Source organism: Microtus ochrogaster (assembly GCF_000317375.1).
Source record: "Microtus ochrogaster isolate Prairie Vole_2 chromosome 6 unlocalized genomic scaffold, MicOch1.0 chr6_random_2, whole genome shotgun sequence".
Lineage (NCBI taxonomy): Eukaryota > Metazoa > Chordata > Mammalia > Rodentia > Cricetidae > Microtus > Microtus ochrogaster.
Genome location: NW_004949095.1, coordinates 5,873,631 through 5,889,095, shown reverse-complemented (window position 1 = coordinate 5,889,095; position 15,465 = coordinate 5,873,631). Strand labels below are relative to the sequence as shown.

The following is a 15,465-nucleotide window of genomic DNA, read 5'->3' as shown; positions in this document are numbered from 1 at the left end:
ACAGGTCACTGTGGCACCATGAGCTGACTTGTCCCTGACTTCATTCACTGTGACACCATGAGCTGACTTGTCCCTGACTTCATGTGACAGGTCACAGGAAGCTGTAGGTGCATTTCACACCTGTTGATAAAATTGCCTTTTAGCTCTGTGTATAAGGTGCATATGAAACCTAAGCAAATTTAGTGTTTAGACTTGGGTCTCATTTCCAAGACATGTTGTGTTTACACAAATACTCCAAAAACCTAAACAATTATTTTGAGTAAGGTATATTCAGCCTGTACTTACAGGCAGCCACCACCGTGACTGGAAACAGTAGGTTTGCAGGCGCTCTCTCTGTCCCCATTGTCTCTGTGCTGTCTGTGTTGGCCTTGTGGGGCTCTCTCTGTGTTTTAGTTCTGTGAACAAGTATGTAGACCTTACACTGATGTTGATGCCTATTGTCATTTTTATTGTCCAAAACTTGCTCTCAGGTAGCTCATTGGACAGTACTGCCTCGGTTCAGGCATGAAAGCAAACTTGCTTGTGTTCTTTATAGGTAAAAACTGGCTTTATTGGATAAAAGATCCTTGATTCCATTTTCTTTGATTATTTTTTTTTTCCTATTTAGAGTGTTCGTGGCTATTGGAAAGTTGAATGATAATCTTTTTCTTTAAAAATAGTTTTCTCTTTTTGTTTAGATAACCATAGGTGTTTTTTTTTTTTTTTTTTTTTTTTGGTTTTTCGAGACAGGGTTTCTCTGTGGTTTTGGAGCCTGTCTTGGAACTAGTCTTGTAGACCAGGCTGGTCTCAAACTCACAGAGATCCGCCTGCCTCTGCCTCCCGAGTGCTGGGATTAAAGGCGTGTGCCACCACCGCCCGGCATGTTTTTTTAAGTTTAATTGTGTCAAACTATTTCTTAGCCCTGGTTATTCTGTCAGTATCTTCAAAAATGATCAGCTTTAATCAGCTAATTTTAGTCTTTTTAGCATGGTGTCTCTGTGAGCTTGGACATCTCAGGACTTAGCTCAGGATCTCCAAGGAGAATATCCCAGCAATCAAGGCACTGTGTGGTCTATTCAGACTTCACTCTGGAAGTCGGAACCAACTTATCTAATAATCTTTTCTTGAAAGCTGCCTAGTTCATCAAGGGGTGTGATGGACATCATAACTTTTGATGAAAATGACAATTTGGATTTTAAAAATCATATTTGTCTTAAACTGTGTCTAATATGAAATTTAATTAAGTCATTGATGATGGAGCTTAGATTTGAATTAATTACTTATATTTGTTCTTATTTTTAATATCAGTGTTACAAGTTCTATTTAAATGTTTAAATAGATATAATAACTCTAAAATATGTAATTTTATGTTAACATAAATTCACAAAATGCATGTAATTACACGCACACATGTTTACAACTTTTTACAGGTGGAAATTCCAAGAAAAGTCTAAAATATTTCTCCTTTTTTCAAGTGAAGAAATAACAGGCTGTGAAATCATGACCCTTTCACTAGACTTCCGCCCAGATTAAAATCTGAACCAGCTCTAAATACTTAGATTCTATTTTTGCAGTTCATGAATTGAAATGAGTATTTGTATAATTTTGTGTGTGTGTATTCGTGTTTGAGTGCATGCATGCTATCATATATACCTAAAGGTCAGAGGGCAATCCAGAGTTGATTCTCCATTTCCACCATGAGTTCTGGGGATCAAACTCAGGATACCATCCTTACAGTGGAAGCTTTTTTTACCTGCTGAACCATCTTGCCAGCATCTGATAATTTTTTTTTAATTAGTGCTTCATTGAAATAGAAGGTACCACAAAACTTTTTAAATGAGGTCTTTATTAGATATTTCATGGTGTTTCCTTTTAGTCATAAGAAAACCATAGTCAAGAGCAGCAAAAAGTGTGTTTTAAAAGTAATTATAGGAAATACACCAAGTAGCATTTAATGTTAATTTTAATCTTGATAAATCTTGCCCTTTGGTTATTTTTTAGTTGTTTTTTTTTTTTTTTCAGGTAAGCTTTTGGGTTGTTAGAGAAATTCTCCACGCTCAGACATTGAAAATAAGAGCAGAAGTTCTGAGCCACTATATTAAAACTGCTAAGGTAAGCATGGCGTGTCTTTAGCTCACCCATTTGGAAGTTTTAAGTGACTGTTGATTGATTCTAGAAAATAAGGGGGTTGCGTACACTGAATACCTCTTTTCTCTGCCTTTTCCTTTATTCATGGTCACTCTGATTGTTATAGACAGGTTAGTGTATGGTAAATGGCAGCACTTGTGAAATAGTAGACTATGTTGAAGGTGATGAAGAAAGCCATGTAGGATCAAGTTGGAGAATACATAGTAATTTTCTATTAGTTTTTTTGGTTTGTTTGTTTGTTTTTATTTATTTTCAATCATGAAATAAACTGCCCACCTATGCAGAAAATAAGACTTTGCCGGCGGAAGAGATGGCTTGTTCTTCTTCCAGAGGACCCAGGTGCACTTGTAGCACCTGTTGGTGACCTGATGCCTCCTTCTGACTTCCATGGGCACCATGCACTTGAGTGGTACACAGTCACACAATAAAATGAAAACACATAAATCCTAAGAAAAGGCTTTATTTTTAAAACAATTTTGCAGCAGACCATGCTGACTTTGAACTCATGTCCCCTACCTCTGACTCCTAAGTACTAAGATTACAGGTGTGAGCTGCCATGCCCTCCTGGACTTTAGTTTAAATGAATAGTAGATATGATGTTACCAAGTGCCCTGAAGAGTTACCGAGAGGCAGAGATAATAATACAGTTGGAGAAGCAGCATGGATTTCAAGGGTAGTTGGAATTCTGGAAAGAGCAGCAGGTTTTCCACAGAAAGATACTGAGATGAACCTGTAACAACTCCAAATTTATGTTAACTTTGCTAAGTGCCACGGTACATCCATGTTCATTCTTCATGATTCTTAGAACAAACAGGTCTTATCTCACCTGTGGATTGAAAGATGTTGGAATAAAATAGGGGTATTCTCCTTGTTATTTAAATTGGAATTCCTCCTGTATTTCCTGAACACATGGAAACGATCCTATTCTAACATTCTGTGGCACTAGGTGGCAGGATTAGCCTTCCACATATGTGAGATTTTACAGAAATATTACAGGAATTTTTAAAAAACATTCTGTGTGAAAAGTCAGGTAAGTACTAGTTTTTAACTAAAAAAGTTACAACTTTTCTCATAGATTCTGGATTTCTATTTTTTCTGATGTCTTTGGTAGATGTTTTTTTAAATTTGTATTTTTTTATCCATACAGTTTACCATTTTTCTTACCAAATAATTTAATTTCTGTCCACACTCCAAGTTATATTTGACAGCTTTTGATTTTATTACAAGCCCCAATTCCCCATTGTTTCTCTTACTACTGTTAAGTCACAGTTCTGACGCTCTGCCTTTTGTATTTAGCTTATTGGTCTTTCCCTTTAATACCTGTTTCAGTCAGTATTCTTTAGAGAAACACAACCACCAGCATTCTGTATAAACATGTAACAGAAAGATTCAAATACAAAATGTATGACAAGATGCAGGACATTGACTCACATTAGTGATGAAGCTTGCAGTCCGAAAATATTAGGACATGCCCACAAGCCACAGCAGACTCAGGCAGGAGTGGAGGCGGAAGTTCAAAATGCAATTTTCTTTCCTTTTAGGTCCTCTGCATGTTTTAGCATATATCAAATTTAAGATGGTATTTAGTCCCAAATAAATGTTTAATGTACACTTATTTAATGACTAGATTATATAATCTCCTGTGAAGGTTTATATCCTGTTTCATGTTTGCTGTTTTGTTTTTATTTGCTTCCTTTGGATTGTCCATTAAATGTCTACCATAGGGCTTATCTAGTTGCTTGGGACAACTGTAAAATTACTTATTTTTAGATCCTACTTTTAGGGTAGAAGTATGACAAAATTCTGAGAAATTAGCAGCAAATGCAAAGTGGGTTTCTTGGGAAATTAATGGACCTTACTGTTTGGTGTGTGCATACTGTATGAGTAGAGTCCCAGAATGGATTAGAAACAAAGGATTTAGGCTCTTGGACAAGAGAAGGTAGGATACGGAAGGGAGCACTGAAGACAGTGAGTTTGAACTCTGGCTCTGGGATAGCAGGAACACTGGGCAGGAAACCAATGTACGGAGACCCTTTTTTGACTTTACCACAAAGCAGACAATCAGTAAGACTGCACTGCAAAGGATGCAGCTGCTGCCAGAGCCTGGGCATGGCCCTTGTGGACACGCCAGTTAACTTGACAACAGCCCGTAACTTCAGCTTTGAAAGTATATTGCCCATTTAGAGCTGGATTTATTCCCAGAGCGTGGGTTGAAAATGCCAAGGTAGAACATGGACAATATATTGTGGGCCAAAAATAATTTTCTGGGTTCCCTAGTAGACAGTTTTCAACAATGACATTAGTGGTATTCTACCAACTGCCTAAATTGAGTTAATCCGTATTTTCCTACATTTATTTTCTTTAAAAAATACTTCTCCCCTTTTTCTTAAATCTTCAGAAACTGTATGAGCTTAATAACCTTCATGCACTTATGGCTGTGGTTTCCGGCTTACAGAGTGCGCCGATTTTCAGGTTGACTAAGACATGGGCGGTGAGTAACCCTCTGCAGTTTAATGAAGCATTAGACTTCTGTGCAAAGTAAAGGTTTTATTAGTTTCTTTTGTCGGTCTTAGTAGGATGAATATTATGGTAATAGAGTCTTAAAAAATGTCTTGCACTTTGTTGTTCGAAACCTACATTTAAGACTCCATAAGCATTGCACTGAGCTGATAAGGGAATTTGTGGGTGGACTGAGGCCGATGCTTGGGTTTTGCACTTGAGAGAATTGTTTTGAATACCTCTTCCGGCTATCTGATGACATACTTGTCATACTCTCCTGACAATTTGCATTTAGCAGTGTACATTTTACACTTTTGGTAAGTTTGAAGAGCTGACTCACAACCTTTAAAATTTTTCATTAATACCCACTTCTATTATTTTTAGCCATAACCCTTAAAGAGCTGTAGAAAAATCTCGTGGGAAACATGGAATTATATGATACTGCTCATGTTCTGTTATAACAGTCATCATATTGGGTCCTGTTACTTTAACAAGATTAGGATGTGATTTTTGCCATTTGCCAGTGTTTATATCTTTATCTTTGAGTACTCAATCTTTGTAGGTTGTCTTACTTCCCTTTTCTTTTTCTACACTAAGGCCTCCCACAAGCACTGTGTCACTGAGCTACTTCCCCAGACCACTTTTATTGTTTTTACTTTTTGAGTCAATGTCTTGTCAATCAGGATGGCCTTTACCTTGGGGTCTTCCTGCCTTATCCTATCAAGTAGCTGGAGTTACAAGCCTGTCATACAGGCCTCTGTGCAGGGGTAGGCGTGTGTATGTCTGTGTCTGTCTGTGTGTCTATGTCTGTAGCAAAGGATTATAAAAAATGCTAAAGTATTGTGTGTGTGCACATGCTCGTTTGTTGATGTTCATGTGTTAATGCATGTGTATTCAGAAACCGAGGACAACCTCAGTGCTGCTCCTCAGAAGCTGTTTGCCTTCTCTTGAGACAGAAACTTTCATTGGCCTGGAGCCCACCAGTTGACCTGTGTAGGCTGCCTGATGCTCCAGGGATTCCTTTGTCTCCACCCCACCCCCAGGACTGGGATTTGTTTTCCACAAGCACTTTACTAAAGGAGCTTTCTCCCCAGGCCTCTCACTTTGTTCATAGGAAATCAAGAAAATGCTGCTCTTGCTTTTCCTGGTGTATAAGGGATAGGTTTATATGAAAGCTGTAGCGTTTCTATATTGGAAAATTATTAGTGTGGAAGAGCGTGCAATCTTTATTCTTATGTTATACCAGGTGAAGGATTTTCCTATTTTAAAAATGTATTTTAATTATGATGGTCTCACTCTTTAAAGTCTGAATTTCATGGAGGGGGCTGGAAATGACCATAAGTACACAGTTAAGAGTTCTGTCTTTAAAATTCCAGAGAACGGCATTATACTTTGGTTTATGTTGTGATTTAGAAGTGAGATATACTTCCTTCAAATTGTTATCTTTCTTGAAAATATTTTTGTTTACCCTCTCTAGTTCTGTGAAAACAAGGTTTTTTTTTTTTTTTGGTAACAGTTCTACTAATCTATAATAAACTTAATAAATTTTAAAAATTTTATTTAAGTGATTGATAAAGATCCCATCCTCACACATCTGATAGTCTACTGGAGAAAGATAATCTGTAAAAAATGAATTATATAGTAACAAACATGAGAAGAAAAGTAAGATGAAAAGGAAAATAAGGCAGCATTGTTTTTTTAGCAATATGAGAAGTGGGTATCTTATAGACACATAGAGGGTGTATCTGGATACAAATGCCAGGGAATTGGTAGATTGGGTGGTGGGAGTCTATAAAGGCTTCTCTGGCTGCCTTAATTTCTTTAGAAACAAAGTCTTTAGTTGAGAATTTTGAAAGAAAGCTTTGAAACTTTGAAGAAGGACAGACATGTCATCCAGGAGATTATGTCTAAGGAGGCATGAAAGGTCCCTGGGCTTTATAAAGAATATTTGGGGTCATGAATTTTAAGTAAAAGCAACCAACAATTCCATCTTGATAGGCTCAGGCTCAGTGTAAGTGTGGTGTGCTGGCGAGAGTTGCACTTATCCAAATGAGGTTTTTTTAGTCACGTTTGTACTAGAGAGATCTAGAGCAGCACGAGAGGGAGTTGTCTTATTCAAAGTTCAGGAAACTAAGCCAGCAAATAAAGGTGAGAAATGATAAATGGTGAAAAGGAAGTAAAACGTGACAGGGGCTGTAGAGCCCAGTAAAGTGTGTGCAACACAGTTTAAGATGACAGAGCAGTGGCTGGAAATGGCGGAGGTACAGTAACTGGAAGAGAAGTTGAAAGAGGCTGGTGAATGTTACCATGTAGAGTGTAAGCAGTGAGACTCATGGTACAGGAAGCGGTGGTTTGTAGGGCCTTTTTTCCAGCTTCTAAAATCTTAAAGACAAAAGAGGAGGTTACTTGTAGGCTGTGAATGACAGTTACATAAAGTGTGACTTCTGACATAGTAACACTGTTACTCGGTGTTCTTTTGTCTAACATAGTAGCCATGGGTTGCTATTAACCTTAACTAACTCCAAGTCCTCAGCCATACTAACTAACCACATGGCAAGTGCTCAGGAATGTTGACTAGCAGGCATTGTTTGAACAACACAAACATCCACATCATCACACAAAGTACTGGACAGTGTGAATCAGTGCTAGAATGTCAGACATGCTGAAGAATTGGGGGAAGAAAATGGAATGATAAGCTTGGAGAGACTGTGAAGCTCTAAGAACAAGAATTGTATCTAAGCCCCTCCCAGGCTTAAATCAGAAGGTTTATAAGAAAGGAAAGATGTTTGCTGTGAAGGACCCTGAGTCGCACGAGGTATTAGATGGGAAGGTTGAGTAGAGTAGGCTGTTGCATCTGAACCTATAGAGATAATGTAAAATCATAGATGTTTTAGTGATTAAAATCTTGAGGGTTTTGTTTGTCTGGCGTTCTTAATTGATAAAAGGAAAATGACACAAGCTTATAATATCCTATAATATAGGTAAAATATTAGGAACATTCTCCCAATATTAAAGAAAAAGATGCCATTTTCACTGTTACTGTTTGATGCGGGATACTTAACTGCCATAATAAAATAAGAAAAGGATAATTTTTTCTTTAAGAAATGAGGAAGAGGATAATTATTTAGGTTAGTTTGCTTGTCTATAAAGGAAACTTTAAATTATTTTAAAAGAAAGAAGTTATTAAAAACAATGAAAACTCCCCTAAAAATTAAACTGAATTGCCATGCAATCTGTTCCTCTTCTGGACATATGCCCAAAAGAATTGAAAGCTGAGATATAAACATACTTTTGCATAAATGTTCACAGCAGCCAAAAAGTAGAAACAGCTAAGCGTTAGTGCAGAGATGAATGGCAGATACGTGTGATGTAATATAGACATAGAGTGCATTATTATTCAGCCTACAGAGGATACTCTACAACATGTTGTACCTCGGATGAGCCTTACCGGTACACTGTGTGGCGTCAACAGGCATAAAAGGAGAAACAGGATCTGTTTATTTGAGCCGCCTAGAGTGGTCAGATTCATAGAGATGGTGGAATAGTGGTGGCCAGAAACTGGAGAGACGAGAGTAAGGAGTTACTGGATAGTGGGATAGAGTTACACAGAATGGTTACCTTTTCGTGTTGCTGTGTCAGCGCCTGATTTTGAAACAGCACAAGAGAGAATTTGACTCAGTCCACAGATGGGGAGTGTCCGTCATACAGAGCAGTTCCCCAGCTGCAGAAGTATGCAGCTAGAACTCCTATACAGCCTGCGTCAGTACCAGAAGCAAGTATAACCTTCACGGCTTAGTCCCACAACTCACTTCATCTGGCCAAGACCTATGTCTCAAAGGTTCCACGACCTCCCCAAGTAGTACCACTTGCTGTTGACCAAGTGTTCAAACAAATTAGCCCATGAAGGGGGCATTTCAAACTTTAACCTAAAGCATGTTTTAGATTTTCAATGTCTCCTAAAGAAGCATGTAGTCGAGGTCTTTTAGGAAGTAGCGGGCCTTGTAGTGCCTGGAGTTACGTCCCTGTGTAGTCTGATGTGCACACATCCCTATGCTACCATGCAGAGGGAGTGGACAAGAAAAGGAGTTCTGCTCACCAGTGGTGGGGATGAGAACGGTGCAGCCATAATAGAAACTAGAACAGAAATTTAAATTTTCAGAAAATTTAAAATAGAGTTACAAGATGACGCAGCAGTTTATCTAAGTCTATTTCCAGAGGAACTGACATGTAAAGGTTAAAGATCTGTCTGTTTTTTCCGCGTTAGAAATTGTTCACCATCCCCAAGGTATAGGCTGCATTTGCATCAACATAGATGAACTTGAAGACTCTAAGCCAGAGACAGAAATATTGACTCTGATGTGTAGCATTCAAAGTTGAATTTGTAGAAGTAGAGAATAGAGTGAGCATTTTTCAAAGTAAGGGTAAATGGAAGAGGTTTGTAGTTCAGTGGGTAGACACAAAGTCTAGTTTTACAGAAAATTTGAGATATAAGGTACAAGCATAGTAACTATAGGTAATAATTTTATGTACTTCGAACTTGCTAAGAAAATCCATCCAAAATGCTCTATTAGCTTTGGACAGTATAATACATATATGTGTATGTATGTACGTATGTGTGTGTGTATATATGCATATAGATACCTTAAATACATAACATTTTAGCATTTATGCACCAGTACTACTGGGGTAAAGATCAGCTATAAAATTTATAAGAAAATTCTAGGTTTAAAAAGGCAGAATATATCTTAGGAGAAAATGGGGTTTGAAGACATTAGCTTTTGCCTGTTGTGTAATTTGGCAACATAACGCAGATAAATGTGTATATGTGTGACTATATCAAACTGAATAAAACCCAGAAATAGATCTTTGCTTTGGATCCCTGACATAGGACAAGGAAAGTATTTTAAATTGGTGTGTTAGTTAGGGTTTCTGTTATTTAATAAAACACCACGACCGGAAGTAACTTGGGGAGGAAAGAGTTTATTTCATCTTACAGCTCTCAGATCACACTCTATCACTGGGGGAAGGCAGGGCAGCCCAAAGCAGGAACCCGGCTGCAGGTACTGGTGCAGAGACTCTGAAGGAATGCTGCTGCTCATTTACTTGGCTTGTTTTCCTAACAACTGAGGACTGCCTGCCGCATCCCACTGCACCCACTGAGAGCTAGGTCCACCCACATCAGTCATTAATCAAGAAAATGTACCACAGACCAGAAAAGACTAGTGGGTTGGGTGTCAGACTGTTCCATTATCAGAGCCAGTCTTTGAGACCCCGAGAAACAGAAGCATGCATCTGTGTAAATAAGACTGAGAGCACTGGTACAGTCTTCCACTTGCTATCCCTGTGACTGACTCCTCTGTCATCTGTAATAGCACACACAAACTTTCTTGTTAACCTTATAGCAGAATTAGATGGCGATTGTGTAAGTGAAATGTTTGCATGCTGTACAGAGAGCCAGTATTTTAACATGTAGTAAAGTCAAGTCTTACTGTGTTGTGACAAAATTGTAACTTCAGAGGTTTTTAAACCACAGTCTTTGGAATGCTAACAGAGCAAAACAAACCTCCGGGAGCTTTCAGTTAGTATTGTGAGTACTAAATCGCTGTCTTTCACCATCCCTGGTCATTTGTAGTACTCTCCAGCGCATGTGCTGCAAACTGTCTCTGGATCTGTCAAGAAAAGTTGTTTATCACTTACAGTTGAGTGTTTCTTCGTCATTATGAAGGAATGGTTTTTAAGGAAGCAGTCAGTAAAAATGTTTGGGCATTTGAAATGAATGTATTCACATAGTTATTTTAAGTTAGAAAAAAACAATAAAAAATTACTTAATTACATAAAATAGTAAGATAATATATTATAGTTTACCTCTTAGTAGGAATAGGTTCATTTATGTGCATATAAAGGTGATTTTATAAATACTCTGTCATTAATGCATGTACCTGATTTTGTTTTATTTATATCCTACCAAAATAAAATTAAGGAAAGTAAAACTTTAAAATTAAAATCCAGATTTGTGCTAAATACAGCTTCTGTTCAGTTCTTTGCAAAAATAAAATGGAACTTGTAAATAACTTAGGCTTTTCTGTTTGTTTTTTAGTTATTAAGTCGAAAAGACAAAACTACCTTTGAAAAATTAGAATATGTAATGAGTAAAGAAGATAACTACAAAAGACTCAGAGACTATATAAGTAGCTTAAAGATGACACCTTGCATTCCTTATCTAGGTGAGTTACATCACTGTGTGTTTGTCGTCCCTGGGGGTTGCTCTTCCTGAATCATTTTTATGAAATGCAGAGTATTTTTTTTAAGAGCATGTGTAAGATTTCTAAGCTGAAAAAGATCAGGTAAAGGAATGTTTACCTTATTACCTGAAATGCTTTTCATGTTTAATTAACCCTCTGTTCTCAGGTTTTCCATAGACTATAACATTAACTTAGAAATGGGCCATGGTAAATGATATGTTTTAGCTATTTAGTAATGCTTTTTTGTTTGTTTGTTTTTGAGACAGGATTTTTCTGTAGCTTTGGAGCCTGTCCTAGAACTAGCTCTTGTAGACCAGGCTGGCCTCGAACTCAGAGATCCACACGCCTCTCTCTGCCTCTTGAGTGCTGGGATTAAAGGCGTGTGCCACCACCTCCCAGCAGTAATGCTTTTAATGACTGGGGAAAAAAACAAACTTGTAGTGATTTTTAATATTCTAATTGAAGACAGTGGCCCAAGCTCTTATGTAATGGACAGTTGGTTTGAATTCTAGAGTGGTTTCATTTAATTATCAGTATTACTGTTTGCCTATAATTTAATTGCTTAAGTGTGGAAGTTAAGGTTAGGGCATGACAGTTTTATATTTTATTATTTGGTTAAATACTTAAATCTTTATATAAACTATCTTACAGTATTAATTAGTTCCAAAAGCTATTTAATAACTTTATAGATTTTTTTCAACAAAATATGAATAATGCTTTGTTGACTGTCGAGTTTTTAAAGGCCCTGAATAAGCCATCCTTCTAAATTTATGTGTAAATTAAATATACAGGAAGTGCTGTAGGTGATACGTATCTGAGGTCATCAAAACGAGTTGGTTTGACTCTGTAGAAATTCATTGTGGATAAGCATTTGTTTCTCATCTTACTGCCCATCTGCTCTCGACTGTTTAAGTGACTGTCTTAGTAGAGTTAAAGAGAACAATTTCTAAGAATAATTACACGTGTGCTTTTTGTTTCAGATATTTTAATGTCACCTTTTAAGCTATTGTATTATTAGTGACTAAAAGACAAACCCAGAGGCTGATACGTACACCTCCTCTGTTATAGAGTGCATCAGTCTTAGTTCACAGAGAAAACTTAACTAATAGCATCATCGGGCGTCTTAGGACTCCTGTGGTGAGATACATTCACACCCTATTGAAGGCAGAGTATCCTAAAGTGTAGTGTAGGTAATGGCCACTCCAATGGTCCGTCTGTTTTTCTTTTCTTTCCTTTCTTCCTTCCTTTTTTTTTTTTTTAGATTGTAGCTTAGCTGTGCTCATATTTAGAAATGTAATTTGGGGAACTGTTGTCCTTGTGTTCTGTAAAAACACAAATAAGTCTTTTGTTGTATAGGCTCATTGACCAAGAATTGGTGATCCTTGGTTCTAAAAGGGCTTTTCAGTGCTTAGCTTTCAATCAGTTTATTTCAGTCTTCTATGCTTAGATTCTAATCTATTTCCTTTTGAGTCAAGTGATGTCCTTACTCTACCTACTTCAAAATTGAGAACCAAGCATGTACAGATGGAAATCTATCTGACTTTCAGTACTCTTAAGAGCTCAGTTATAAAATATCCACAGTCTAATGGCTCTATCTAGTGCGTTCCAATCATACCTGCTAAACTCTCTAATTCAAAAATTTCCCTATTCTATGACTGCCTTCTCACTGAATTGCTTTTCTATATTAAATGCCATAATTTGTTATCTTCTTGAGAAAATTAATTTTTTAATTAAGAATGAGAAAATGAGAAATGAATTCTAATGCTATGTTCTAGTTCAGGGATCTTTGTGTTACATTGTTTCATAGAGGAAACTTGGTGCAGAAGTTTAAGCTGTGTGTGTGCATATGCACATAGCCGTATGCATTGTGTGTGCACAAAGCCATATGCATTTGTGTGTGCACAGAGCCATATGCACTCGTGTGTGGACAGAGCCATTATGCACTTGTGTGTGCACAGAGCCATATGCATTTGTGTGTGCACAGAGCCATATGCATTTGTGTGTGCACAGAGCCATATGCACTTGTGTGTGCACAGAGCCATATGCACTTGTGTGTGCACAGAGCCATATGCACTTGTGTGTGCACAGAGCCATGTGTACTTGTGTGTGCACAGAGCCAAATGTACTTGTGTGTTCACAGAGCCATATGTACTTGTGTGTGCATAGAGCATTTGCAAAGGTTTTCTGTTGGAGACTGCCCCTTCTCTCCCAGCCTTGGAGCCTGAAGCAGACAAGGCAAAACTCTGGTGCAAGATGTTAACTTATAGAAAATACCAGAACCATCATTTTTACTGTACATTCTAGTTGGTCTCCAATGACCTAGGCTCCCCTTTTTTTTTTTATGTTCTTGTGTCTTGGAGTCTTAGTTTTCACTGTCACCATTTACTTAGGAGAAAGAGCCCTGCTATCACTTCTGTTGCTCAGCACACTGTCATCTCCCTCTTCACCTACTTGGCAGGGTCCCTTGCTTGTGTCCCATACAGTGTCCCATGTGGTGTCCCATGCAGTGTCTCATGCTTATGTCCCATGCAGTGTCTCATGCAATGTCCCATTCTTTTGTGTACATCTCAGACGTCTTCTTTACTTTGTGATTAAGGTGCTAGTTACTCTGCTCTTGGCAATTGCTCTTGGCTCACCCTCTAAACTTCTGGGTTTTGTTTCATTGGCTGCTCTTTCTTTTAAATATGTAATCATTTAAATTTGTCTATTTACTTTTTTGCACTGTACTCTGAATATAGTGGAGTGATCTTACTCAGGTTTGACATACAGTATTTGATAACCTCAGCTCTGGACTGGGCCTGTATGTCTGTCTACTTAATTTTTATAAACTGAAATAGCAAATCAATTGACTTGAGATACTTATCGACTTCTAGTTGAACATGTGCTTACATGAGCTCTTCCCCCTTCCTGCAAATCTAATCCCTATCTCATCTTCTATTTTAGTTCATCACTAATCTTATCTGTATCCCCTTATATACCTTGGAATGTTATAAAAGTAAGCACTTGAGTAGATATTTTGTTTTGTTGAGACAGGTCTCAACATGTGTCTGGGGCTGGCCTGGAACCCACAGAGATCTCTCTCTGCCTCTACTTGACTACTTGATATAAAGGTGTACACCATCACACCTGGCCAGAAAATAATTGTTTATTCAACTGACTGCACTGTCCCTTTCTGGCTTTCCCCATTTTTAGCAGTGTTGTTTACTTCTATTTGAATATAATAGTATACTTGTATATAATATTCACATGATTCAGCTCTGCAGCCTGCAGTTTTCTTTCAGTGTCTCTGCTGACACCAGCATTTACTTATCCTTGTGCTTGGTGCTAAATACATAACAAGGAATAAGATGAACTTTGTTCCTCCCTTGTGGATTTAATAGGCCTTGAATACAAACCTGTGGCTTGTTGATCTCCTCCCCATCCTCTGTTTATCATGTAATGTAGGAAAACGAGATGTATGTATCTTAACAGCTTAAAGTGAAAAGGAACTTGGATATTGTGATACATGCATATAATCTCAGCAGTCGGGAAGTCGAGACAGGAGAATCATGAGTTTGAAGCTAGTTTAGGTTCTAGGTTAAAGTCTGCCTCTAAAAAAATAAGGACTTGGGTTTTGCCAAAGAATTTAAGATGATTCTGTTGAGACCATATATTTCAACAGCTACGTTTTGTTTTTTTTTTAATGTGTTGGTAGTCCTCACGTGGTTCATCCTTACTCTGTTCTGGGAAGAACATCTATTCTAGAACGAGAAGATACAGACCATTTGGCACGAATACTTGGTAGCCTTGACAAATTAAACTAGCCACATAATTAAATATGACTTGGTCTAGTTTCCAGCTTGAAAATGTCCTTTTCCTGAACTGAAAGTTTTGTTTAGCAGCGACCCGTTTGAGTAAACTTAATCTGTTAAAACATGTGTGCTTTTCTTTTCTTTTCAAGTTTATTTGTGTGTGTGCACATGCTGCTGGAGTATATATGCATATATGTATGGAATGATGTCATATCCCTTGGGGCTAGAGTTACAGACATTTTTGGATGCTCAGCTTGTCACATAGATGCTGGCATTCAAACTTCCATCCTCAGAATTGCACAGCAAACACTCGAGCCCCCTTAACCACTGAGCCACCTCTCCAGCCTTTATACTGAGAAAATTTATTTATCCTTGAGAAAATATAATGTAGCCCTCAGATGATTTATTGACTACTTAGTTAGCATTATAAACAAATGGGTCATTTTTTTTCATTTCTGATACTTATTATTGAAATATGTTGAAGAAGGAAGATTTGTTGCTAATTTACATCTAATCCTGGCTACTTCATATTTTATTTTCATTTGAAATTAATTAGGTCTTGAGTTTTTAGAATTTAACTTTCCTTGATTTTAGAATCCTTTTCTGTTCGTGTGAAACTAGAACAGTTCTAAAACCACGAACTCTTACAAGACACTGTGCATTTAATGACAACACATTGTGCATATGATGACAAGACATTGTACACTTGATGACAAGACATTGCATTTGATGACATGACACTGGATTTGATGACAAGACACTGTACACATGATGACAAGACACTGCATTTGATGACAAGACACTGT

At 37.5% G+C, this 15,465-nt stretch overlaps 1 protein-coding gene across 4 annotated transcripts in view; it reads left to right on the top strand.

Moving 5' to 3' along the window:
* Ralgps2 (Ral GEF with PH domain and SH3 binding motif 2) overlaps positions 1–15,465 on the top strand; it is a 157,264-nt gene that overhangs the window by 71,182 nt on the left and 70,617 nt on the right. For all 4 annotated transcript variants that reach the window (XM_013352534.2, XM_005363921.2, XM_026787585.1 and 1 more), the window contains exons 6-8: positions 2,002–2,091; positions 4,526–4,618; positions 10,724–10,850. In XM_013352534.2, the coding sequence (XP_013207988.1) occupies positions 2,002–2,091; positions 4,526–4,618; positions 10,724–10,850 (310 nt within the window). The remainder of the gene's footprint in view (positions 1–2,001; positions 2,092–4,525; positions 4,619–10,723; positions 10,851–15,465) is intronic.